Here is a 26,892-nt window from a genome sequence, read left to right as displayed (position 1 = left end):
CCGCTCCCGTCCTTTCCCCGCTCCGCTCCCCTTCCTATCCCGGCTCCTCTCCCGTCCTTTCCCCGGCTCCGCTCCCGTCCCTGCCCCGGCTCCTCTCCCGTCCCTGCCCCGGCTCCGCTCCCGTCCCTGCCCCGCTCCGCTCCCGTTCCTATCCCGGCTCCTCTCCCTCTCCTGCCCCGGCCCCGCACCGCTCCCGGGAGGCGGCTGCAGCAGCCGGGAGCCGCAGTTTAAGCACGCCGCAATTATCTAAATCCTGATCTGAGCGCTCTGTGTCGGTCCGTGGCTCTGCAGTAATTGGCTGTGGTGCACGAAGCGCCGCGGGCCGAGAGCTGGAGATCAGCAGCCTGTCCCTGTCCCTGTCCCTGTCCCTGTCCCTGCGCCTTCAGCCAGCGGCACGGCTGATTGCTACCAGAAGTAAAGCAGCAGGTGAATAACACCGAAAATACAAATTACAGTTTAGAATTTATCCGAAAAATAAAGGGAAATACAGCGAGGGAAACGGAAACCCATGCAATTTGCACACAAAGATACAAATTGTGATGCTGAAATGTGAGGAAAACTGCCCAAATTCATCTAAAAATATGACACTGATCATTTTCAAGACGCACACTATATGAAATACAAGATGCCGTAGTGGTTTACTAAGCTATACATTCCGGTGCAATGCCGCAACTAAATACTAAAACAACAGGCAAAAATAATATTTTAAAAATCCCTAGAAAATGAAAACTAAATTTGAAATGCGTTTAAGTATTTCATCGAGGCATACATAAATTAACATACTTTAAATAAAGCCGAGAAGAAAGCTAGAAGATATCTTCCCGGAGCACAGAGAAAACCCCAAACAATAATAGGTAGCACATAAAAAATGAGTAACAGATGGACCAACTGGAGGATTGTGCTTAATGTAATTAACATTAGCACTTACTGGTAACGGTTAATGGTCCTATACCATCACACCTCCCAAAACAAAGCCTGATCAGGGACACATCAAAAGACACGAAGTGAACCCTGAGGCATAAGTGCCATTTAGATCGTGTTGAAGACATTTTCATCAATCTTCACGAGAAGTAACAGCTATTGGAGAGAAAGAGATTGTGAGCAAGTTTCCATCTTGTAATCTCTACATTTTCTTAAGTAACTAGGCTGCTCCCCAAAATATTATATATGGCTACTTTCTTCTCATATCTGTGCTGCTAAATCTGAAAGATGTACATCCCTTCAGCTGTCATTCCATAGGAGGAACCTATCTGAAAGCATGGTTCTGCATTTTGAGACAGGAGTATGAAGTGACTGAAAAATGCTTCAAGAATCCAAAGAAAGATTTAGTATGTACCACATAAGTGTTTAAAAGGTGGAAATGTTCATGCCACTAGAAAATCCTTTGCATTTTTTATTAAAGTTTGAAAAAAGTTCCCACATTAAGTTGCTACAGTGCATTTTTTTCAGTCACAATTGTAGTTCTATTCAAAATTGAATTAACTGATTGTTCATTCAGAAAATGGGTGTTATAAATTGTTATTATATGAGAAAAACCCTTTTTGCTGATAAAATCTTCTATTTGAAAGCTTATCAGTGTTGTAGGACTTACTTGAGAAAATAGAATGTGCTTCACTAGGCAAACCCAGATGGCATTCACTGGGTGCTGTGGTTGGCTTCCTTTTAGTTTCTTCTTCATCATGTTTGAGAACAAAATGAAAAAAAGCCAAAGCCTTAAGTCCTTCCTAAAAGCAAATACTGCGGAGGAGAGATACCTTCCGGATTATTTCGTGTTCACAAGCACAGAGCCGGATTGTGAAGCGGCATTTTTGCCTTCTCTCTGCAGGACAGGTTCTCCAGTGCCATCTCCTGGTGGGCGCGACCGGCGGGAACCGAGTGTGGAGCCGAGCCACATGAAGGGCTGAGAAGATGAAATGTCAAAATAGACATTTATTTCTGCCAACTTATTAAACAGAATGATGCAATCTAGCGGCAGATAATTTTTTGTGTGTGTGTATGAATTGTAAGATTTGTACCATACTTTGTAATCCTCCAGTACACACATATATACATATATATGAAATATATATGATTGAAATTACTTATGTATGAAATTACTTATATGGAAATAAATGGAGCACACAGAGCATTCATGTCTAGAATAGGGGAGAAAGATTTTTTTTTCAAATAAATGCAAATGTGAAGATAGTGGTTTTGTTTGTTTGTTTGGGGTTTGTTTGATTGAATATTTTTGAGGGGAGTTAACTTTCTTATTTTCATAATCTAATAACAATTTGCTCTATTGAGTACACAATAAAAGGACATCTCCATCTTCTCTGCCCCCAAAAATCAGGCAATTTTTTGCAAAGGAGAAGAGAGTCACTGTCATTATCATCACTTTATTGCTGACTTTACAGCAACCCCTCTGTGCCATTTTGAATTATATATGTGAACAGAGAACAGAGGTGGAGAAAAAACAAATTGGTGCTGAGACATTACTGCAATTCCAGAGCAGGACAGAGCACCCACAGACAGAACCCTGAGCTGTGTGAGCGTGGCATTGTCCTGGATGGCAGGCAGAGGGGCCTGCTGAGGATACAGCAGTGAGGGCTGAGGGCTCCCACGGCCCCTGCAGATCATGGAGCACGGCAGCACCTCTCTGCACATTTTAATTGTGCAAGGCAACTGGCAGCTGGTGTGAGTTGGAGATATTCTTCATCTTCTCTAATTTATTTTGGAAGTTGATTGGGAATGCGGGAGGCAAATGAGCACAGAAATGGCTCTGAGTTACCTTGTTCCACGGCCTCCCCCACTCCTCCCACTCATCTGCACAGCTCTGCCCCCACGGTCATCCATCTCTCCACCACAGCAGTAATACATACAAATGAACTTCCAGCAGGTGCTCCATTTCTTCTCTGTTGCCTGTAGGAAGCAAAATATCTGATCAATTCTTTTATGCTCCCTTTAATATTCTAATGTCTGTATGTCTTGTTCTCAGTCTCTTGTAAACTACCTCACCATAATGGTCAAGAATAACATCTCTAGTTTGCATCTCAATGCAAAGAAATGAAAATATGTTCTCTCTTCTCTAACTGGAAACAAAACAAAGTAAAGCCTTGCTTAAGTTGTCTTTAGCATGAAGTCTATTTAACAATTTCAATCATTTGTGAAAGGAATTCATAGAAAATACTAGTTTTTTTCTCAAATAAATGTTAGCCCTAAGGCTGTTAGAAGCAACTTCTGATGGTTGATGCATGAAGTCCTGTGCCACTAGAGATGGACACGGAATGCCTTCTTCTCTGAGTCTGATGTGGACTCTTGTCTGTTTCTTCCCAAATATTGCTGTGAATCCTTTTACAGAATTCCGAATTTGGCTGGATATTTTCTTGCTAGTTTGGTTGCTGACTAAAACAAATCTATTGGCCAGATAAATGAAAGCTGCTATCTCTTCAAACTGCAAATGCAGAACTAAGCAGGATTGTGTGTCTGTTCTTCAGGGTGATGAGCACAGGTGACACATTGGGGCTAACTTGGAGTGAGAATGAAACACGTTGCAGATGAACAATGTAATGGGTAGGATGGCATGGGCTTAAGCCATCCAGGGAGACTTCAGCTTCACTGAAAACCTCTCAGGGATCATTTTTTCAGAGACCCAAACTAGGACAGGCAGGACTTCCCTTCTGCCATTCCTACAAAGCTAAAAATGAGAAAAAGTACAAAATACTGTAAATGTGATGTGGTCCCATACTGGGCCAGATCAAAGGTTCATCTAGCCTGGTGATGGTGTTTTCAGCACATCCATCCCAGACTGTTTAACAAGGAGCAGAAAACGGTGCAGTGCCACCAGTCATGATGGCTCAACGCAGAACCACATTGCAGCAGAAAAAGTGAGGGTCTCCATCTGCTCCTTTTCCCCCTCTCTCCCTGTCCTTATTCTCTCCTGGCTGTGTGCTTCTGCTTCTTATCCTGCATTGTGAAGGGGTGTTTGTCAGGTCTTCTATGAGCCAATGTAGCCAGTTCAGTGTCAAAAGAGTTTTCTAAGCTGAGTCCCACGACACCAGATCTGTATCAGGGGATGGAGCAGATCCCACCAACAAGAGCAAAGGGAAGAGAGAAACAGAGCAGTAGGCAGAGGGAGTGAGCCTTCCCCTCCTGAGCAGCAGCAAGCTGTTACATTTCCCCAGCTGCACAGGTGGCACCGGCCCTGCAATGGCCTTTACTGAGCCCTCGAGTGCTGCACGCACCGATCTGTGCCCCTCGGGCTCGTTTCCTCAGCCCCTAAGGCGAGGGTGGGAATCCAGCGGTGCTGCCCACCCCTGGCCGGGCTGACTCCTCGCTGCTGCTCCCTCCTGCTCGCAGCTCCCAATGTCTGCTCACTGAACGAGCTGCCCCAAACTTGCAACAGAAAATTGGAAATCAAGGTGATCCAAGAAACTTGTAACTACCCGTGGATCTACAGTAGAGGAAATGGACTATAAATTACTTGAGATAGAGTAAACCTGACACCAGCTGAAATTGCCAACCCTTTTCAATAATAAATCATTTTACAAGTACAAATCTATCAGAAGTAGGGATTCTTGCTGTTGTGAACCCCTCAGTTTAAAAGAAAACCAAACAAAAAGAAACAACCTACTGAAAGCTGCCTTTCAATTCTGGACAACTGCAACCCTTAAAATAATTTTGGAAAGAATATGTAGTCATTCTCTTTACTGATAGTTTTACAGAGCATCAGTCTACCTAGAGGTGACATGGATACAGAAGAACAACAGATGATAGTTTGAAATAGATCTTTGAAAATACATCTTAATGTTATGCTCTGTATTTCTGCTTCCACCGCTTTTTAAAAGTCAGTTTTAAAAATGCTAGATCTCATTCTCCATTGTCTTGTCATTGGTTTTTTAAGTTATTTGTGTTGTCAAAAGGATTCTGTAAATAACACAGCATGAAGTCTGAGGATAAACATACAGAAATACAGAAATCATGGATTTCTTCTCCACTGCTTCACATGGGAAATTGTGAACTACATATCTGCAAGACACCTGAAGAGTGACCAGGTGAGAATTCCCCACTCCTGTTGGAAGGAGAGGTTAACACCCCCTTTCAGCAGTGACCCCACTCTGCAAAGCAGTGGAGAGCAGGGTTATTTCTCTTGTTCAAGTGAGCATAAACAACTGGATGCTCTAGCAAACTCACAATAGGCTACTAAGAAAGGGCCAGATGCTCTTATCCATTTGCGAGGGTGAAGAGGGACAAAATGAGTAAATATTTATATTATCATAGTGGCATGTAACTGGAGCTCAGTTGTAGAGAAAACAGTGATTTACAAGTGTGTTCCTCCTCTCTTGGGAATCCACATAAACCAAGCAAAGGTTCAGCACTGAGAAAAATCTCTGACAGAAGGACTAAGCAAGATGAGAGAGCTACAGGATTTTAGGACACACTGGGCATACATCTCTGGGATCAGATGATGATTTGCAAAGAGAAATGTTTTCCTAGGCACGAGTCATCACAAATTAACAGGAAAGATCTACCTGGTACATGAGAGAAGTTATTGTGCATTGTGGCACACAGCTTCAGTCCCAGCACCCCAGAAACAGTCCCACCCAGAGCTTTGGGCTAAAGCTCAGCATTAAGGATGCCTCTCTGCAAGATTACTCCAGCCAGAACATCCTTAACTGTTGCATCACTGCCTGCCCATGCCAGAACTCCACTACAGCCAGTCTTTTTCCAAAGGATCCCTGACAGGCTACAGTGTGGAGACCATTCCTTGTCCACACTTCTCCCACAGTCACTTAGAGTCGCAGCCATCAGTTCTCTGACACTGAGCACCTCAACAAGGCTTGCATCTTCCCTCCTGAAATATCACAGAAAGTTAATTTTGCACAAGAACTTACAATAAAATATTTTGGGGTTTGGACATATTTTTGGTCCTCGTGGACATTTGCCTTTGAAAGCCCTTGGGACATGACTGCAGTTTATTTATGTCTAGGTTGTGCTTGGTTTCAGCCCTAGGGCTGAAATATATAGGTATGTATATACATATATATGTACATACCTCCTGTAGGTGAATTTTAAGATTTCCTCCAGACAATGAAGGGCAATAAAACCACACTCTGCAGGAAGTGATATAAGAACAAAAGTGCTTTTTTTGATGACAAGATAGCATCTTTTCTGTGAATCTTTGCAGTGAAAGAGGGAAAACACAGTGTCCTATCTAATGCTTATCCTGTCCTTTGTGGATTAGAGGTTGAGACATCTCCTCAAGAAACAGAGAAGAACATCATGTCAGTGTAGTTTTGGGATAGTCACACCCATAGCTGGGATGGTTAATGTCCCAGGAGCATCTCTGAGAAGCAGCCACAGGTGGTGACACACACTCCTAGGCATTCACACAATGCTGTGAGCTGACAGCGACTGTCAGGGGGTAAAAGGGGAGCGATGACAGGAACGGCAGAGGAAGGCAATCCCTTACAATGCGGTGATGTGTATAACTCAGAATATCCTCATATACACTTACAGTGCTTAGCAAGAGTTTCAGCTGTGGGAGGTACACTGTTCTGTGATGGGAAATGATTCTCCATCGTGCCCAGCTCACTGTGGAGCACTTAAAGCACAGATCCAGGTGTGAACTCATTCCAAGAGGTAAAAACAAAGCCGCATTACGTAATAAGATTTAATGATTATTTGAATCTCTTTTTCCATCCCTGTGGATCATTGATTTAACCTTTCTTGTTTTGTTCTCAGGATATTGCTTAAACAAGTAACCGTGTTCTGAGATTAATCAGGACCATTTTTGTGTATAACCCTTTAAGAGTGTTTTTGCTTTAACTTTCTTCAGTAAAGGAACACTAACAGAAGCAGTAGCTTTTCCAGGAAGTGTAAAATGTTGGCAAAATGTTCAGATTGGATGGCCATAGGGAACAAACACATAAGCTTTTATGTGCACAGCCTGGGGTTCAACTGCTATTTTCTCTCAGAGGAAAAAAAAGCAGACCTTTTAAAGCCACCACTAAGGAGATTTCTATTTAGAGAATATGCAATAAGTCATATTGAGACAAGATTTTAATCTCAGCAAAGCTTTGGATAATCTGCTGGCACCTGTGTTTGATGCTCTTCCACCCCATTGTACCCCTTAGACTGAGGCCAAAGGCCAGATCCTGCGAGTGTGTTTGTGGCAACAGCACTGCTTAAGTGAGGGAGAGTTTTATCAGAAAGGAAAAAAAGACTGGTCAGGATCCGCCCTGGAAATATCACCTGTAAGGAAATGACACCAGTGTCATCATCCTTTATGCTCCTCTGGAGCCTCATATCCTTTTTAACAAGCACTGCACCAACTGACATTGTTTGTTGTGGCAAATATCACAACAATGCCTTGCACTGCCTTGCTTGAGGACACAGTGTGAAGTATAGAGCACTCAGTCTCAGGGAACCAGGAGAAAGGTAATGTCTAGGATGATTTTAGAAAGAATTGGGAAAGATTTTTCACATGTAGATCTCAGCTGCTGGAGGCTGTGTGTGATCTAGAGAGATTTTTATAGAGGTTTCAGGATACAAGCAAGCAGGGATGGGTTTGGGACTGTGTAGATACCATCAGAGATGCTGTGGAGCCTTGTTGCTGCTGAGGCCTCTGTATCCAACTGAGATGTGGGCTCCAGTTAACTAGTGTGATATTTGTACAAATTCAGCCTCTGCAGCTCGAGGAAAGAGAAAGAAATGTACAAAATAAAAATGGGCTTGGGTTTGATAATTTGGGCATGCAGTGAGTGATGCTGTAAAAGGGAATAATGTGGCCGGGCATAGGAAAGAAAAGGAAAAAAAATCTACATTGGGGTATCTTACATAGATACATGTATCTTTCATCCCCTTTAAAATTAACATTATTCACTTGAAAGGGTTAAAAATAACATCAGATTTCTCTCCTTCTTTGATTCTGTGATTCACGTGTCCCATTTTAAAGTCTACACCCTGTGAAGAGGAGTGCATTATCAAGGAAAGAGCCTTGCCAGGGACAGAAGGTAATTTCCCGTAGCAGGTGCGTACAGCAGGTGGTACACAGTGTACCTGCAACGAAAAGGTAGATTTAGGCTAAGATTTTATTTAATATGGAAAACTTATTGCATCCTGAGCCACTACTGGGGATGTGCCAAAAATCGTGTCTGCAGCATGATTTATTACGTGAAAATACCACCGAACTAATCAGTGGAGTTACTAATTAATACAAATCTGCATTTTTGCATAAGCAATTAGTGCAAAGAGAGTGCAATGAAAGAGGAAGTTTGACTCATTTAATCTCAGTGTCTATTCAAGCGGAAAGACCCACTAGGGCAAGGCACTAGGATCTACATTTGGATTTTTTTTTCCTTTTGATTAGTTAAAGGAACTAAAAGGTCAAATTATCAATATTTAATTCAAATGGAAATGCATTTGTTCAAGAGGAAAGAAAACACTTTATTTAAACAAGGTGGGACTCTGGGGGTAAATGCCTGGATCAAAAATAATTAGGTTTTGCAGTTACAACAGCATCTAAATCCCTTCTGATAAGAATCCTTTTTCCTAATGACAGAGGTGGTTTGACACCGATAGCGGAGTGCTGACGCTATTTCAACTGTAGCTCAGGAGGTAGCCGGCCTACCAATACAATTTAGACATTTGCTTTAATGGTACGTACTTCTCTGAATTGTTTGTTTTTAATCAATTTGAATTATATTTTAAATCTATTGTGATTTCATAATTGTGTGCACTTGACTAAAAGAGTAATTTAAAAAGCTGATAATTAAACCTCGGTGGTGATGTATTTTCCATTAACTAAATAGAAGTTTACATTTATAGAATTAAAATAACAACAGCGTTTATCTAGCAGGGAAAGGCTCAATAAAATTAATACACTGAGTTTTAAGGGGAGAAAGAGCAGAAAAGGCACCTTAATCAGCCGTACCAGTTTTGGAGCCCAGATGTACACTGTGTCCTAGAGAGACGCCACGAAGCGCGGAGCGGTCTCACGCCGGTGGCGCCGAACCGGTACCGGCGCGGCTCATCCAGGGCGCGGTTCTCCCGCGGCGATTCCCGCGGCAGGCTGGCCCCGGCTCGGCGTGATCCGGGCGGTGGGGCTGCCCTCCCCTCCCGTGCCCTCCTGTCCCCGCAGCCTTTGGAACTGGGGAGCGGGGCAGCGCCGCGGGCAGACCCGAGCCGGCCCTTCCCGAGCCCGACGGGCTCCGGCCCCGCGGTGCCGTGCCCTGGGGAGGGACAGACCGACAGGGACAGCGGGCAGAGACGTTTTCCCTTCTCTGTTTTTTATTCAGGATAACCTCCTTGTTTTGCGTGTGTGCCTCTCTGGAGAGGGAGAACGGGAAGCCTGGCAGCGCAAGGAGAGCCCGAGCAGCCCGGGCTACCCGGGCAGTAAATCACTCGCTCAATTATAAGCGCGGCTTCCTCTCTCCAATAGCTCCAAGCTATTTGGGGAGGCATCTTTTCCCCGCACTCTCGCAGGTGCAATATGAATCAATTATCTTAATTAAGATAATGCCGCAAACCCAAGAGATTTCGTCGGGAGCGGATTTCGCGCTCCGGACAACTGTAAGGCGTTTCCACAGCGCTGCCTCCCCCCGCAGCGAGCCCCCCTCGCTCCCGGCTGGGACAGCGGCGGCCCCGGGAGCGCCTCCTGCCAGCGCCGGGGGGCGGCAGCTGAGGCGGGAGCGGGGGCGGCCGGACGGACGGACCGACGGACGGACGGACGGAGCTTTGTTGGGACGCGTGCGGTTCGCGTGCCGCGCAGCGGGAGGAGGGGAGGGGGGCGGGAAGCCAGCTAGGGAGGGAGGGATGGGGGGCAGAAAGGAAAAAGAAAAGGAAAATGAAAGAAAAAAAAAAAAAGAGAGAATAAAGGGAAAAAAATAAAGGGAAAAGGAAAAGAAAAGACAAAGGGAAAAAATTTTTAAATAATTAAAAAATAATAGGGAGAGAAAAGAGAATCAAAGGATTCGGGAGGAAAAATAAACAGAAGCCGAATTAGAAGCCAGATGGAGAAGGAGGAGTCTGTAGGTCAGGGAGAAAAAAATAGGCACGCTTGGAGCGATAAAATCAAGCGGCTGGGGGAAGAGGAGGAACGGGGAAGGTGGGAAACTGGAGCCCTTGAGCCAGGGACGGCCCGAGTAGGGGAGGCAGAGCCGGCTGCCTGCGGGACCGGGAGCAGAAGCAGCGCCGAAGCCCCGGCAAGGGCGGGAAGGTGAAGGCGGAACGGCGGAGAGCCCCGGGCCCCCGCAGCGCTGCGCTCGTCCCCGGCCCCGACGGGCGGCACCGGAGCAGCGCCCCGCACCTGCGGGCCCGGCCACCGGTACCCTCGTCAGTCACCCACTGGGGTGGGACGAGCCGGGCCCGCCGGGCTTAAGCCCCTCTGTCCGACTGCCTGCTTCTTTATTTGTCCCTCTAGTTACCTGCCAATCGACAACGTGTTGATTTTATCTTGCTCCCAGGAAAGATGACTGTGTTCATCACACTCAGAAGCACACGAGCACCCCAAAGTTCTCACCGCTCCCCGAGATGCAGTTTTCTGTCAGTGTCCTCCTCCCAATATTCTTGTCTAGTGTTTCCCCAGTGCCCACATTCCCGGGTGTCTTCCCAGACAGAGTCACTCAAAGGGACATTTTCCAGTAATCTAGACAGGGCTGGACCAGACCCATCTCTCTCCTGCACGCTCCAAACCTGTTTGAACCTCGCTGCCTCCAAAATTTGTCCGTTCCAGCAGCGCGGCCGCCCCAGCAGCTCCCGTTAATGGGGTCGCGCTCTCGGGGGCTGCCGGCCCGGCCCAGCCGCCCAGGGAACGGGCATGCTCCGGACCCCGGCCCGGGGGTGCCTCTGTGGCCGGAGAAGGCTCGCCAGGGCAGGGGCCATCCATCCATCGGTGGCCAGGGCAGGGGCCATCCATCGGTGTGTCCCTTCCGTCCCCTCCGTGCCCCAGGGAAGGGCCGCAGCCGCCGGGACCCGCGGGTGCCCCGCTCCAGCCGCGCCCGCCGGACCTGTCGGCGCACACCGCGCTGCTGGCCCCCGCTTGCCACCGAGAACCGGCCAGATTCGGCGGAACAAAAAGTAGCCGGTTGCCCTCTGTATTTGATTACCGACAAGGCGAACATCCCCGGAGTCCCCTCCTGCTGCCCCGGGCTATGTAGGTCACCAACAGGAGAGAAACATTTTAGAAATAACCCGACCTGGAAAATTATCGTCCAAATCCATCTCCTCAGGGGGGAATGATTTGTTCCGCATTTAAAGCCTCAAGAGGTGAAAATAATTTTATTTTTATTGAATAAATATCCGGATAACGCGTGCCGGTAGCACAGCTATCATGCGAGGGGGTTACATCCCTCCTCAAAGCGCATCCCTAAGGTTTGGCGGCCTTTGCAAACTCCGCCGAGACATTTGAAGACTCTAAAGCCGCCCCACTCGGCGTCTTTCTTCCAAACTTTCCGTTAACCGGCAGCATTCCCACCGAAAACCCGGGAAAAGCGGGCCGGCGTTTGCTCCGGGCGTTGGGACAGAGCGGCAGGTGTGCGTGCGTGTGTGTGTGTGTGTGTGTGTGTGTGTGTGCGTGAGTGTCACAGCCCCGGGACGTCCGCTTTCCCCAGCACCGGCGCAAACCGGGGAAAGAGGAGGGGGCCTGTGACAAGGACGGGGACCGGGAGTCTCGAGGGGCCAGAGGCGCGCGTGAGGAGATGTAACGGGGGGGCCGGCGGAGACCCTCGGTGGCCGCACCCCAGAACAATGGGAACAATGGGGCTCCGCGGGCCGGGGCTGGGCGGCGGCGGGCGCGGAGCGGTGCGGAGCGGCGCGGTGTCGGTGTCGGCGGTGGCGGTGTCGGCGGTGGCGGTGTCGGCGGTGTCACTGGTGACAGATGGCGCGGCCCGCGAGTCAGCGCGGGCGTGGCGGCTCCGCGGGCGGGCGCGAGGCCGCATACAAATAAGGGGAGTCACGTGGGGGGGGCGCCGCGCGCCTGACGTGGGCGGCCATATGGCGCGTGCCACCGGGCGGGGCGGGGCGCGGGGCGGGGCGCAGGCGCGCGGGGGGCGGCGGGCGCGCGCGGCCCGGGTCCCGGTGCCGGCCCCCCGGCGCGCATCCTCCGTCCCGCTATATAACGGGGGGAGCCCGGCGCCGGGCAACCTCGGGAAATAAACGCCACACGCACACACGCGCGGCGCCCTCGCACGGACAGCTGCGCCGGGGTTATGAGACCGTCACCGCGCAGGAGAGGCTGAGCGACGGAGGTAACGGGAAACCGTGTGTTATCCCCGGGGAAAAGGGTTCTGCCGGGGTGGGAGAGGACCCTGCGACGTCGGGGCTGACGGGATATTCCTCTGCCGGAACGGCTTCAGGTTTTATTGTCGCTTGCTGTCGTTCCTGCTGGTGTGCGCGGGCACACCTGTATCCATCCATACACACGTACGTGTGTGTGTGCATTTATATATGTATATATGTAAATGTGTGTGTGCGTCCATGCACGCATTTAAATCCGTTTGTACAGCCGCATGTTAGATATGTTAATGTGCTTCCACCGATGCACCTCCGAACTTTGGGCTTCCCTTCCTCCCGGAGCGCGATCGCCGCGGTCCCGGCGCAGGCTGTGCCTCGGCGGCCGTGGGGCATTGTTCCTTCCCGGTGCGCCCGACGCTACCGGGAGCGGTCCCAGCCCCGCACGGGAAGCGGGGAACCGATGCTCGTTTGCGACAGAGGGGACGACGGAGACGGGAAGCCGGGGCCAGTCCCGCACCTGTTACCGCAGGGGCAGGGGCAGGGCAGGGGCCGCGCAGCCCGGTGACAGTGCTGCGGACGGAGGCGGCACCGGGGAGCAGGTGCTCGGTGCCCGCTGGGGCGGACAAGCCCCACGCAAGGAGGCGGCGAGGGGGAACGGCGGAGAGCGGCGGGGACAGGCGACACAGGCGCCAGCCGTCCCTGCAGGTGCCCTGTGTGCGCGTGTGTCCTCCTTCCCCCTTCCCCTATTCGGCAAAAATGTTTGAGGATTTTTTCTAAAGCAAAACAAAACAAAACAACCCACTCTTGGTCCACTTGCGTCGTGCCGCCCGGGCTGACTCCCGCACGCATAATCTGCTTATATTCCCCGCTAATATCGGCGAGTTACATAATGGTATTTGAACATATGTCAATTTAATTACAAGGCAGAAACGCGGAGACAATTAAAAGTTTGCTCTGGCACGGTGGGGAATCCAGGGCTTCCCTCGGGAGGGGGCGGCGGGACCGGGGAGCGAAGTGCGGGCAACTTCTCCCCGCGGGTGGCCACGGTCGCTGCTCCTGGTGCTGACACGTCTCTTTTCTGTCCCCTCCGCCATGCAGAGGCTCACCATGACCAAGTCGTACAGCGAGAGCGGGCTGATGGGCGAGTCCCAGCCGCAGGGCCCCCCGAGCTGGACGGACGAGTGCCTCAGCTCCCAGGACGAGGAGCACGAGGCGGACAAGAAGGAGGAGGACCTGGAGGGTCTGCACGCCGAGGCCGAGGAGGACTCCCTGCGGAACGGAGAGGAGGAGGACGAGGAGGACGACTTGGACGAAGAGGAGGAGGAAGAGGAGGAGGAGGAAGACGACGACCAGAAGCCCAAGAGGCGGGGCCCCAAGAAGAAGAAGATGACCAAGGCGCGCATGGAGCGCTTCAAGCTGCGGCGCATGAAGGCCAACGCCCGGGAGCGCAACCGCATGCACGGGCTGAACGCGGCCCTGGACAACCTGCGCAAGGTGGTGCCCTGCTACTCCAAGACGCAGAAGCTCTCCAAGATCGAGACCCTGCGCCTGGCCAAGAACTACATCTGGGCGCTCTCCGAGATCCTCCGCTCGGGCAAGAGCCCGGACCTGGTGTCCTTCGTGCAGACCCTCTGCAAGGGCCTGTCGCAGCCCACCACCAACCTGGTGGCCGGCTGCCTGCAGCTCAACCCGCGGACTTTCCTCCCCGAGCAGAGCCAGGAGGTGCCTCCGCACGTGGCGGCGGCGGCGGCGGGCGCGCCCTTCCCGGCGCATCCCTACCCCTACCAGTCTCCGGGCCTGCCCAGCCCGCCCTACGGCACCATGGACAGCTCCCACCTCTTCCACCTCAAGCCGCCGCACGCCTACGGCGCCGCGCTGGAGCCCTTCTTCGAGAGCGGGCTGGCGGAGGGCGCCAGCCCCGCCTTCGACGGGCCGCTCAGCCCGCCCCTCAGCGTGAACGGCAACTTCTCCTTCAAGCACGAGCCGGCCGCCGACTTCGACAAGAGCTACGCCTTCTCCATGCACTACCCCGCCGCCGCCGCCGCCGCGCTGGCCGCCGCGCCCGCCCACGCCGCCATCTTCCCGCCCGCCGCCTCCCGCTGCGAGATCCCGGTGGACGGGCTGGCGCCCTACGAGGGCCACCCGCACCACGAGCGCGTCCTCAGCGCCCAGCTCAACGCCATCTTCCACGACTGAGCCCCCCGCCCGGGCCGCAGGCAGCGCCGGGAGCCGCGCCCGCCGCCCGCCACCGCCTTGTTTACAGCGGGCGGCCCGGCGGGCCCCGCCGCCGCCCCGGGCCCGCTCGCCCGCTGTCCGCGCTGCCGCTCCTCGGAGCGACGCTGTAAATTGGGGTAGGGGCATTGGGATCGCGTCAATTACCTGATCGGGATAACAAAATCACAAGCAATAATTAGGATCTATGCAATTTTTAAACTAGCGATGGGCCAATTACAAAATATATATGAAATCTATATTTTTCAACCAACGTTTTACTACTTGTTACCTTTCCCATGCTGAATTATTTTGTTGTGATTTTGTACAGAATTTTTAATGACTTTTTATAACGTGAATTTCCTATTTTAAACCATGCAGCTTCATCAATTTTTATACATATTGGAAAGGTAGAATTATATCTAATTTATACAAAATGATTTAACTAATTTAAACCAGCAGAAAAGTGCTTAGAGAAGTTATGTTGCCTTAGCACTTCTTTCCTTTTCAAATAGATGAAGAAGAAAAAAAAATGCACAATCCGGGCAATTTCTTTCCTATCCAAGTCTCTTTTTTCATTCTTTTTCTTTTTTTAATTTCTTTTTCCTTTACCCCGTACAATAAGAACCAGATCCCCTAGGTCTTGAGAAGATATAAGAACGATAGACTTATTTTCTATTAAAACATATCATTTCAACACATTACTTGCACAAACTTGTATATAAAGATTATAAGCAAATGCCAACACCCTTTTTAAATCGAAAGCTGCTTGACTATCACATACAATTTGCACTGTTTCTTTTTAGTCTTTGAACCCCTTGGCATTCCTGTGGTTTTTGGTTTGTTGGATTTTTTTTTTGTTTGTTTTGGTTTGTTTGTTTTTTGTTTTTTTTTTTTTTTAAAGATAACTTGAAGATGTTAATGTTTCCAGGCGCTATAAATGCATGATTTTATACACGTTCACACAATCCGTGGTTGTCATATGCTCATCTTATAAATCTGAACCGAAATCTAATCAGGTTGTTAAAGTCGGGCTATATACCTATTGTAGTCGATTAGTACGGTAGCTTGAAACAAATTCAAACCATTTAATCCGTAATTAGAACAATAGCTATTGCATGTACAATGCAGTCCAGAATAAGTGCTGTTTGAAATGTAACGCTGGTTCAACTGGAATCAATCTGTACTGTAATTTTGTTTGTAATCCTGTATATTATGGTGTAATGCACACTGGGATTTTAGAAAAAAAAAATCCATCCTTTGGCAACAACATAGTATTGAACATTTGGTCGAATGTTGCATTTTTCCTTAAATGTGATTTTTTTTCTTAGTGTAAGTAATTCCTATGGGATTATTGTTTTATTCGGATAGCTCATGAAAGGTGCAACACTTATTATTTGTAGAATAAAATTGGTCTAAAAAAAAAGGACACGGGTTCTTTACTTACCTTGAGAAGTGCTCGGGCGGGGGGTGGGGGGTGGCGTTCGTTTGTTTACAGATAGACCCGGCTATTTGCAATGCTGATTTGTTGGACGAGGGGAGCGGGGCCGGAGCGCCGTTCGCTGGGAGCCGCGGCTGCCGGTGCGGGCTGCGCCGGGCTCCCGGTGCCGGCCCTGCCGCCCGCGGCTCTGCCCGCCGGCCCCGGGGTGTCCGCAGCCATCCCCGGGGTGTCCGCAGCCATCCCCGGCCCCGGGGTGTCCGCAGCCATCCCCGGGGTGTCCGCAGCCATCCCCGGCCCCGGGGTGTCCGCAGCCGGCCCCGGCCGGGATCCGCACACCGGGAGCGGGCGCTTCGGTCCCCGCGCTTGGGCAGCAGGTGCGCCTTCCCCCCGCAAGGCAGACCTGGACCCGCGCTATCGATTGATCGTCCCTTCCCCTTTGCAGACGGGAAACGTATTCCTTTAATCTTCGCTGATTATTCTGAGGCTTAAGAAAGCCGGAGACACAACCTGCGGGAGGGCAATTCCCCTAATGACCGGGAACAATTATCAACAGGTCTTTGCCTCCGACCGTCAGAAACAGATTTAAGACGTTGCCTGAAATACTTTACATGAAGCCTGTCGCAAAGCAGGGGTATTTCATAAATATTTCAGCTAAACCCAGCAGAAAGTAAACAAGCTTTCCTATGGATGAGGGCATTTTTTTCCCCAGGAGAAATCAAGCTTTTGGCGTCTATTTTAAAGGTGTTTGTAGCTACGGAAATCCAACGTGTAAGCATAGCAAACCTGCCCTAGCAGTTCAGCAGCCCCTGCTGCCAGGCTTCCTCCTTAAAAACATGCTAAAATTTAATTGCGACGCAGACTGATGCATTTTGCAGCATCTCCCTGCATTTCGCCAGAGCCTGCAGCTCCACACGCGAAAACTGTTGCTGAATCTGAAATGAAAGAAAGCTAAAGGCAACTTTTCAAGCACCCATAAACCTTTCCCAGTCAGTGGCAATATAGGTAAGGGTGCCCTAGATAAGCCGAGGGGGATAAAGGAATGATGATTTTTCAGATAAAATTGAAAAAGCTGACCCAGGCTTGCTTGCCTTTTGGTTATGCACCTTCCTCCTAAATACAAGGATTCTTCTAGTCAGTCAAGGGGCAACTCACATGCCACCATCTTTTATTCAAAGGCAGGCACAGATGTTCCTTCTGCAGGGGAGGTTTTAATTTATGAAAATGATATTGTTTATGCATGAATGCACTCTGCATAACACACAGTACTTCCATCTGATGAGAGAAATACCACAGAACCAGTGCCAATGTCAGGAACATATTCTGCAAATTTAGTTGCTTAAATGTTTAATGAATATTTGGAAGGCATTTCCAAAGCACAAGAAACCTTTTCAATTACCTTTTCTTTTTCCACTGTTGATAACAAAATTCAACTCTTCCAGCCAATGCAACCTACTTAAAAGATCTATCTAGGCTATCTCAGTATTTGCTACTGTGATACTTCAGAGAAAGTAATGTTTTAATGTTATGAGCAATCTAATAAGGAAAATTAATTAGGCATTTTAGTAACTAGAGGCTCTAATTTACAAATCACTTGCGAGTTTTCTTATTTCGATTAGTTTTGGGTGATTTTTTTCCCCATCACCACCCTTATAAAATACTGGAGACCTTCCCCCATCCCCTGCTTTGCTGATGCTTCTGATGTCTCCATGATATTTCTTTCATATTATTAACATCAAGCCAAATGTTGAAATTTCTGCTCATGACTCCCACAGGAAGGTCTATCAAGGTCTCTTTTAATGGAAAGAATTACTCACACTGTTCCTATCCTATGAACATATCGCTAATTAACTGAGGGATTATCCAACTTCCGCATGCAGAGACAACTCTGGGGTTGGTTTGTGCCCACACGCACACTGCGTCAGCCAGCACAGGCCTAAAACTCTATTTTTAGGGCTGGTTGTGACCAGTGGCCTTTCCCTTCTTCTTTATGACATTCTTCTGACAGCAGAAATTGCTCTGCCACCAGTGCGTGCTTGAGGTTAAATCTGCAGGTACAGTACACAAGAAAGAGTCGTGACTAGCAGCTGTTCCCTTCTTGATGTTCTGGAACAACAGAAGAGGATCTGTGGAGGTTGTGGACCCATTGCTGGCTGTGACAGACACAGCTGAGGAGTCTGAAATGGTGGAATTCCAGGTTACATCCACAAGATGCCTGAAAGACTGAACTCTCTGGTTTTACCCAGCCCAAATGAACAATGTGCCTGAACAACATCAGACCTTGGCCCAGTGCACTCAGAAGGAGTCTCCAGGTGAAGGGAAGTCGATTCATGGAGAACCAAGATTCCTGGATTCACCAGAAGAAAACAGACAGCCTCTTTCTCCAAAAGATACTGTTAAAGAATATTAATAAACGAACATGGAAAAGCAACATGCAATTCCAGAGGCAATAAGGGTTAGTAGAAATAATTCTAAACTAAGTACTGAGGGCAAGAAAAACAATTCTATCTTCTGTAACAGTAAAGACATCTCACAATTATTTCAATATTGTAACTGATTAAAACTAGATCCACCTTGACCTTATCAATTGCTTTTGACATATTAAAAGCACAAGTCTCTTTTTTTAAAAGTACAATACTTCTGGTCAGAGAACCATTCTTTCAAATAGTTTTAAATATTACAGAGTTACATTTCATTCTCTTTTATATATATTAAAGGTATCTTACAATTTAAAAAATCAAGCAAAACCCCCTAATTTCTCAGTCATTTCTATTGAGGAAGAACAGAAATGAAACTTGGAGTTCTGCCTGGTGCCGTATCAGGGAAAATATGCAGAAATTGGTTTTTGTTTTTATTGACCAAATGGGTGGTATGGTAATTATTTCAGAAATTAAAAATGGTCTACAGTTTCTCCTTATCTGAAAATCCCATATTACAAAAAATCCTTGAAAAACACAGTATATAAATACATACTGAAACAGTGAGCTGAAGATCTACAAATACACTAATATCTACATAAGTGTTTTTTAAATAATTCATATATGTATTTAACAAACTGTCAGAAGCTATGCAATACAAAATTAAAACTGACAATGCTCTCAAAGCATTCTCTTAAGTATTTAGGTTGCCTAAAGGGTATGTAAAACATAGAATATCAGCCCTAGTTTTCAATTCCCTAGCTTGTAATAGTTTGCAGCATAGAGTTCACTGCATTTTGCATGAAATAAAATATAAACAACTAATATTTACATGTTTACCAACACTGTGACAAAGCAAGAGACAATAAGATTCAGCAGAAGAAAATTACCTTAAAAAGATACCAGCCCTAATGCAAAGAAAAGACAATATACCCTGAGCAACGCATTCTCATTTAATATTCTTCCTATTACCACATTTTTCTCTATTGTTCTGATTAATTTCAATTCATGGGAGTGTCACAAATGTCTGCAACTTCAGACTGCAGTTTTGCAGCTTCTTATACCTGCATAATAATTTCACTGATCTCTTTGCAAAGGTTTGTCCATTTCCTTATCTACTTTTTTTTTTCTCTGTTCTTTAAGGCTTTCCTTCTTTTGAAAATTTGAAGATGTACAGCAATAGTAGTGCCCTCTTCTACAGACCATTTATACCATTTTCCTTCAGAATAATTATGGCTTTGCTTATCATGGCAAAAATTGGTGTTCTGCTTAATGTCGCTTCTTCATGGTAAACCAATTCAACAGAGCTGAATTAATATTAAGAGTTACAAAAATTATTTTCTGAAGTAGAAATGTAAGAAGGGAGCATACTTAGGAGGGCTAATATCTGTGAATGAACAGCTGAAGTATAACTGACTATACACGAAACCCTCATTGTATAAACACACACTGTAGCCAGAAAAACATACAAGCCAAGGGTATGCTGCCAACTTCAAAATTCAGGTTTCTCCAGAAGGAAATCTCCATTAGCTACAGAAAACAAGTCAGCTACCAGAAATGTTCAGTCAAAAGCTCTAGGATGGGGATATTTTCCCCAGAGTGTCCCCTTATTGCTTCTGGTCTAAATTCCTGTTCCTTAACTTGAACATCACATTTCTTATGACTCCAAAGCTGGCCTAGATACCTCACTGCATTTTTACAGACACTTTTTTTGAGGTGGGAGGACATATTTTCCAGTAGCAAGCTTTACCCACTTGCTGTCCTTCAGTTAACACTAGCTGCACTTCCCTCACTCACTACTTCTGTCACAGGTTGTCCTACCTCTTTCTTCACTTCACAGGGTTCTTCTGCAAAAGAGTTCTGAGGCTCTCACTACTTAGTAGCTTAGAGAGCAAGGGATGATTTCCAGAAAGAGACACTGTTAGCTAAGGAGAGCTTAGCTCCTCTCCTTGTTTCCTACTACCTCTTTTTCCATAGGATGCTTCCCTCTCCTAGGCCATCTGGTTGTGCTCAAGGCCAGCACCCTGACCTGGGACAAAACCTCCCCTGGGTCCAGACTGATGAGAACAAACTCTAAGAAACCACAAGGGAGATTTCCTCTCCTTCATGCAAGATCTGTGGTTTGGAAGAGGCTCTTAAGCGTGGTATCTGCCTTCATCTTATTGCAGCCCTGTCTGTGCCATATCTGGGTCCTGACCCACAAACTCAAAATTCTTGTCCGACTTTGGACCTGCCTTGATAACACAAGCTTCCCTGGTGGCTGCTGGGCTAGCACTGACACTGCTACTGCCACCTGACCTGGCCTAATGACTGTGCTTTTCAGCTTGATGCTGGACCTACCTTGATACAAGGGGTTTGTCTGGCTGACTGGGCTCTTGTTGAACTTAGCTACACGCAGTTCTGTTTACCTTGCTCAGGTATATGGGCTCCTACCTGACTTGTAATCACTCTAAACCCCATTTCCTTTTTGAAGCAGCCTGCTCCTACTGTTGCTCAGAATTCCTCCTCTTGTTCTTCTGGCTGCAAGGCCCATGAAGCCAGTACTGAGCCTTTAGAACCCTGAGCATCCCCACCTGCAATCCCCTCACTGACCCTAAGCATGAGCCTGGAGCTCTATTCAAGTTCCTTCTGGGACTACAACTTTTTCAGTTCCAGATGGTGTGGGATGATGTTCTGCAGCTCAGCCACAATCCTGACCTGGCTCTGAACCCTGCTGATGCAGACTTGCCTCATCATTGCAAACCTGGCTGATGATTTGGGTCTTTGATGGAGTCTAACACCCTCCCCTGACTTCCCTGCTCTGTTGAATGTAGGCTCAGTGCTCCATGCTGCTTGAATGCCTGCTGTACAATTCCTACTGACTGTCTTGCATCTTCTTTCTCTGATACAAGAACAGAAGATAGATCATCCATACAAATAACCGTTTCTTACAAGAAAGTTAAAGGGAGTTTTATGTGTGATAATTCCAGACATAGCCTAGAAAAATTGATAAAAGTATATTGCTGGACTATTCCATGCATTTCCAAATTCAATGTGCAACCTGAAATTTGTGATAACTAAAACAAAAAAAAAAAAAAAGGCTGTTATAATAGACTTGTTTGGAATCTTTTCCCCCAGGAAAAAAGTGTCTGTCTCAGATTTAGAAAGAATTGTGGTCATTGAGGATTTTTGAACAGCAGCAAAACACAATGAACAGACTTTTATGGGTTTTGTTACTATTCTATTAAGTTCTCTTACTATTTTATGTTTTTATCTAATATATTTAGTACCTTAACTGTTACTGATTTAATAGACTTTCAAAGTAATGCCTATAAGAAGGTGTTAGAAGTTTTAATTACATCAGTCAAAGGATATTACAAGTCTCTGAGGGATTGCAGTACTTTCCCACTGGTGGTACTGAAAACACTATTATTTTAGGGTTCTAAGCCAGTTATCAATTTACCCTTTCCTCTACCTTAGGAGAAATTTTCTGGTGGTAATATATAATATACACTAGGTGGTGTAGGCTAATAAATTGTCCCAGAAACAAATACAAATGACTGCAGGGAATTATAGAGGGCATATGGCCTCAAAAGAGATTTGACTATACCTAGCTTCATATTATGCTTTATCTTCCAGTTAATGATTTAGCTTTCCTTTTGAATGACATCAGTGCAGACACATTAAAGATCACTGACACCAAATAACAGGCACAAATTGAATAGGATCATCTACTGCTGTATCAGAATGATAAAAGTTAAGGCAAGCTTGTTTGGCTCACAGTTTTTCCTGCCTCATCAGTCTTTTTTTTTTTTTTTTTTTTTTTTTTTTTTTAAAGATATTTTGCACAAAACTTCTGCACTCTACACATAATTTCAATTATTTATACCTTATTCTATCTGATTACTTTGCAGTTGAGATATTTATATCCCAACAAAAAAGACCTAAGGAACAAAACAAAAATTGTAATAAGTACTAAAGGTTTTAAGCAAACCTAAACCTTATGTGGTCATGTGATTCAGAAAGGCAAATTGGTGAGGCCTGCATTTCAGTAAAAGCTGTATAATTGGCTTGATGCAAATTGAAAACAGGCTGCATATTTAACAAATATTTGGAATATACATTAAACATGGCAAAGTAATAGATGGAAATAAGTATCAAAAAGTTGTACCATGATGACTTTTTAAAATGTGTCTTAAACCTGTCTTCTCAGCTACATAATAAGTAGCTTGTTACTGTTCTTTATGGAATTATGACAGAAGGCAACATGCCTTGAAAACATGCATCATCTTGTGAGCTCTTGGCTGGTTTGACTCTCTTCTACAAGGCTAAACATCACAGGATACTCTAACATGTGGCTTAAACTGTATCTTGTATCCATCAGCAAAGGGCAATGTTTTCAATATATTGCTTATTTCTCAGGAGGACAGTTACATTTGTGTTGTGACAAACATTAAAGTTAAAATTACTGAACTTTTTGTTAACTAATATCCTTTTCACGCCCTAGCAAGCCACCATGACATTATAAAACTTTATAATTGTCCAAGTTTAGCCCTTACAGGCTCAGAAGCACCTTATAAACGGGAGTTGGCCCTGCACTCTAACATGATTGTCACCAGTGAACCTTACAGCAGCTGTGAGTAAAACTGTCGTATTTCCAAGCAGTAAAGTTCTATCATTCATAGAGCAAGAGTAAAGTGATCTTCCTCCCTTGCTTTCAAGCTTTGAGGATGAGGGATGACTACGCAACCTCCTGGGTATTCCTTCGGCACTGGCCCACTTGACAGTGGATCTGTTCTAGTACGAGTGAGTAGCAGACCTCAAGTCACTGTTTTGCTCGAATGCAATGTTTTGGATTCTTATGAATAAAGGGTACAGCTGGATGATGCCTCCACCCGGGTTTATGGCAATAATCTGTTTTGCAGCAGGAATGCCAGCGTGGAATTTACATTAAGGTTATGTCAGAGTCACAACTTGTGAAAGACTCAGCCTTTTTAGTACGGAAGGGCTATTAGAACTTTACGTCGTAGTTTTCTGAAGCTAAGTAACAGCAATATTGTTAATGATAACAGAAAAGTGGAAGACTTGGCTCTCTGACAAGGAAAATTAATTTATGTAGTGGGAGCTTTCCTTCCTTGCAGAAGTAACTGAGGAGAGCACAGCGCTGCGATGCCCGAGTGCCTTCGGGCCGCTCTTCGTCGCGGGCAGGGCACCTGACGCGGGTCCGGCCGGTGCCGCCCTGCGCTCTGCCCGGCGCCGGGGCGCCCGCGCTGTCCCGGCAGCCGAGCCCGCTGTCCCGGCAGCCGAACCCGCTGTCCCGGCAGCCGAACCCGCTGTCCCGGTGTCCCGGCAGCCGAGCCCCGGTGTCCCGGCAGCCGAACCCGCTGTCCCGGCAGCCGAACCCGCTGTCCCGCTGTCCCGGCAGCCGAGCCCGCTGTCCTGGTGTCCCGGCAGCCGAGCCCCGCTGTCCCGGCAGCCGAGCCCGCTGTCCCGCTGTCCCGCTGTCCCGGCAGCCGAGCCCCGGTGTCCCGGCAGCCGAGCCCGCTGTCCCGGTGTCCCGGCAGCCGAGCCCGCTGTCCCGGCAGCCGAACCCGCTGTCCCGGCAGCCGAGCCCGCTGTCCTGGTGTCCCGGCAGCCGAGCCCCGCTGTCCCGGCAGCCGAACCCGCTGTCCCGCTGTCCCGCGGCTGCCGGCGAGGCACGGACGCGGCCCCAGCTCCGGCCCGGCCCGGGCGCCCTCCCGCCGGCCCCCGGGCGGTGCGGCCCCGCCTGCGGGGCGGGGCGGGCGCTGCTGGGCCCGGCGGGCCGCGGGCGCTCGGCGGGGCCGGAGCGGAGCGGGGGTGCCGCTGCCGCCATGCCGGGCCCCGCCGCCCCGCTCCCCCGCCCGGTGGGCCGCGCCCGGGCCGCGCCCCAGGAGCGGCGGCGCAGGGTGGCCCCGCTGGCCGCGGCCCCGCCGGCCCGGGCCGGGGACGAGCCGCTCCTCAGGGGCATCTTCGAGATCGGCAAGAGGAGCTGCGACGTGGTGCTGAGCGCCCGGCGGCTCCGCTGGAGCCCCATCCTGCCCGAGAGCCCCACAGGTGGGACGGGGCAGGGCGGGGCGAGCTGGGGCCCGCGGGGAGAGGCGGCCGGGGCCCTCCGGGCAGCGCGGAACAGGCACCCTAACCCGGGATTGCAGTAGAGTGCTTAGAGGCAGTGCTGCGGGCACCTCTGTTCCCTTCGGGGTTACTTTGCTGACTGAAAAGAGAAAGAAATTATTCATAACGCTTTGAGTGTCTTGTACCTGAACCAGCTCTCTCTGGCAAGAGTCTTGTCTTCTTTGTGGGTCATACGGAAGGGACAGAAGGTAGAGAGCATGTTTGTATGGCCTCTTTAGCCCCAGGCAGAGCAGTAAGAGGATTTGATTTTGTTTCTGCGGCATCAACTTTTCCCGGCTTATACTCTTTGGCAGGTACATAAGCTAGAGCACAGAGAGGAGAGTATGGTTTTGCGGGATGTGTCTGAGTTTTGTGATGAGGCTTCTGTTGCAGGTCGTCGTTGCTCTATGGCGTTCACACGGCAACACGCTGAGAAAGTGTGGTTACAGGATTTGATCAAGTGAAACAAATTATATACGAAAGTTTAAGAAGCAAAGGAGTGCTGCTTGAACATATCCAAATAGATACCTTCTTCCTAGAAACTGTTGAAACATACATATAGTTGTAAAACTGCGTACACACTCCTAAACGTCCTTGTTTATTTCAGTGACCTCCCAGTGTTTACATGAAAGAGAAGTCAAAGTTGTATTCAGGAATGCAGTTTCCAGGCAGCGTGTTTGCCTTCCGGGATGGCATGGTTTGCTTGTCCAGGCTTAAAATACCACATTTATTTTAGAACTGTATTGGACAGAAATTAAAAGTTCCTGTAGGTAAGATCTCATCGCCATAGAGTCAGCATTTAGTGAAGCAAAGAAGTAGTTAGATGCTCGCAGGTGAAGTCATTATGGTTCATTTAATGTTGGGATAGCAGAGCTATGGAAACTGATCAAGTACACAGTCGTGCCCTGCTGCTGACTCCTCTCCTGTGCACAGTGTAACCGTGTTAATGCAGTGCTGCACTCACACTGGAATACCTGCTTTGCAGCCGGACTGCTGAGTTCTGATCGCCCCCACACCCGGTGTGGGGCACAGCCCTTCCTCCTGGGGAGCCGGTCTGGGTGCCGTAGGTAATGCTGCTAGCGCTGGAGGCTCTCTCCCTTCTCATTTGGGACTATCTACAGGTCTCTGTGTATGTGATCTGTAGTGTGATTTATTAATTATTTAGTTCTGTGTGTAGAGCTCTAATATGAGTGTCACTTTATGTTCTGCCTCCTTTAATGTAGGTTAAATTGCCGTATATCAGGAACTAGGGTCTGTAATTGTCCTCAGGGAAGGATATTAAGGTGCAGACAGGAAGAATAGATTCTGGTGTATATTGCTTCATGCTTCCAGAGATGGGGAGCATTTTCTGTGTTTTGGAATTTGTGTGGTTTTGGCTTTTTTTGTTTGGCTGGTTTGGTTTGTTTGTTTTCCTAGGAAAAAATTCATCCCTCTCAGCTGCTTTCATCCACACATCAGAAACTTTTCATAGCTCCTGAGAGGTAATGACGTTAGCAGTGCCTATAGTCAGACCTGTAGCAGATGGCAGGACTTCAGGAGTCCTATGAAAAGCAGCACTGACAAACTGCTGCCAATTTTATCAGGATTTGAGCTTTTACTGCACATGTATTAAATATATGCTGAAACTTCTTTTCTGGTAATTTGGTTTTATACTATGTGGCATTGAGCTGCTGAATAGTTTCATTTTTGAGAGGCTGCAGTTGCAGCAGTCAAACGCAGGTTCTGGAGCTTGAATGTTTTTTCTTTCCCTCATTCTTGGCTCCCAGCAGCACTTACCCTGGGGTGTTCTGTCCCGGTGCTGGGAGGAGCCATCTGTGGTAGGGACTCATTCGTAGATAAGTACAGCAGTGGAGTGTTCAGAGATGGCTAAAGGATCTCTGGACAAGTCTTTCCACTGGGATTTGGCTTATGCATGTTCTCTCCAACCCAAAAGCTTCCTCATGTAGTTTGCCTGAGGCTCTAAGAGGTCAAGCCAGGTCTTCACGCTTTGCAAGCACTGCAGAATATCTTGCTTGGACTCATTTGTAGCAATTCTTCCTATTTTAGGGAAAGGTCTTTTTTCTGTGGCAATTGCTACAGTCTGTCAAAAGCAGAGAACCATAAGGTAGTTACTCTGTTCCCTTTTTCCTAACCTCCTATCCCCCATAGTCTCCAGATGAATTCCTGTCTTGCTGAAGTTGTCGTTTGTCATCCACAGCTCTGAGGTTCCGATTGTTTGTTCTTACACGTGGTATTTTGTGCAGCCTTGGCTCCTCCAGGTTCCACCAGAGCTCAAAGCTGTAGCTCAAAGTCCCCAGGCAGGGGACATCTGCTGTGCCTGGGCCCAGTCATGTCACAGGGATGTATGTATGTGTAGTTCTGCTCCACTGTGCTGCTCCTGGGGGCTCTAGGCAGCCTGATTATCAGGAGGACTTCCTCCTTTACTCTGTCCTGGAGTTCTGCAGCTCTTGTCTCCAAGAGGTTTTTGGCTACCCATGCTCGCTGATGACTTTTGATGGCCTC

General features: G+C 47.9%; 2 protein-coding genes and 1 long non-coding RNA gene across 4 annotated transcripts in view; 2 read left to right on the top strand and 1 right to left on the bottom strand.

The window, feature by feature from the left end:
- Positions 1-548: 548 nt before the first annotated feature.
- On the bottom strand, positions 549-9,659 carry LOC134421000 (uncharacterized). Its single transcript, XR_010028486.1, has 3 exons — positions 8,915-9,659; positions 2,771-2,901; positions 549-1,900 (listed from the first exon to the last, which is right to left on the bottom strand). It is a non-coding gene; the product is annotated as an uncharacterized LOC134421000 (long non-coding RNA).
- Positions 9,660-12,136: 2,477 nt separating this feature from the next.
- Positions 12,137-14,466, top strand: NEUROD1 (neuronal differentiation 1). Of its 2 annotated transcripts, XM_063162262.1 has the most exons (2): positions 12,137-12,227; positions 13,312-14,466. In XM_063162262.1, the coding sequence occupies exon 2, from the start codon at positions 13,321-13,323 to the stop codon at positions 14,407-14,409; it is 1,089 nt and encodes a 362-aa protein (XP_063018332.1). In that variant the 5' UTR covers positions 12,137-12,227; positions 13,312-13,320; the 3' UTR covers positions 14,410-14,466. The 2 variants fall into 2 exon arrangements, with proteins under 2 accessions (XP_063018332.1, XP_063018331.1); XM_063162261.1 differs by lacking the exon at positions 12,137-12,227 and having other exon boundaries at positions 13,306-14,466.
- A 9,644-nt stretch (positions 14,467-24,110) lies between these two features.
- CERKL (ceramide kinase like) overlaps positions 24,111-26,892 on the top strand; it is a 52,120-nt gene continuing 49,338 nt past the window's right edge. Inside the window, exon 1 of the mRNA XM_063162260.1 lies at positions 24,111-24,333. Within this exon, the coding sequence (XP_063018330.1) occupies positions 24,111-24,333 (223 nt within the window). The remainder of the gene's footprint in view (positions 24,334-26,892) is intronic.

The sequence above is a fragment of the Melospiza melodia genome, chromosome 8, assembly GCF_035770615.1.
Source record: "Melospiza melodia melodia isolate bMelMel2 chromosome 8, bMelMel2.pri, whole genome shotgun sequence".
Classification (NCBI taxonomy): domain Eukaryota; kingdom Metazoa; phylum Chordata; class Aves; order Passeriformes; family Passerellidae; genus Melospiza; species Melospiza melodia.
The sequence above is the reverse complement of the archived record's forward strand: the minus strand, read 5'-3'. Positions and strand labels throughout refer to the sequence as shown.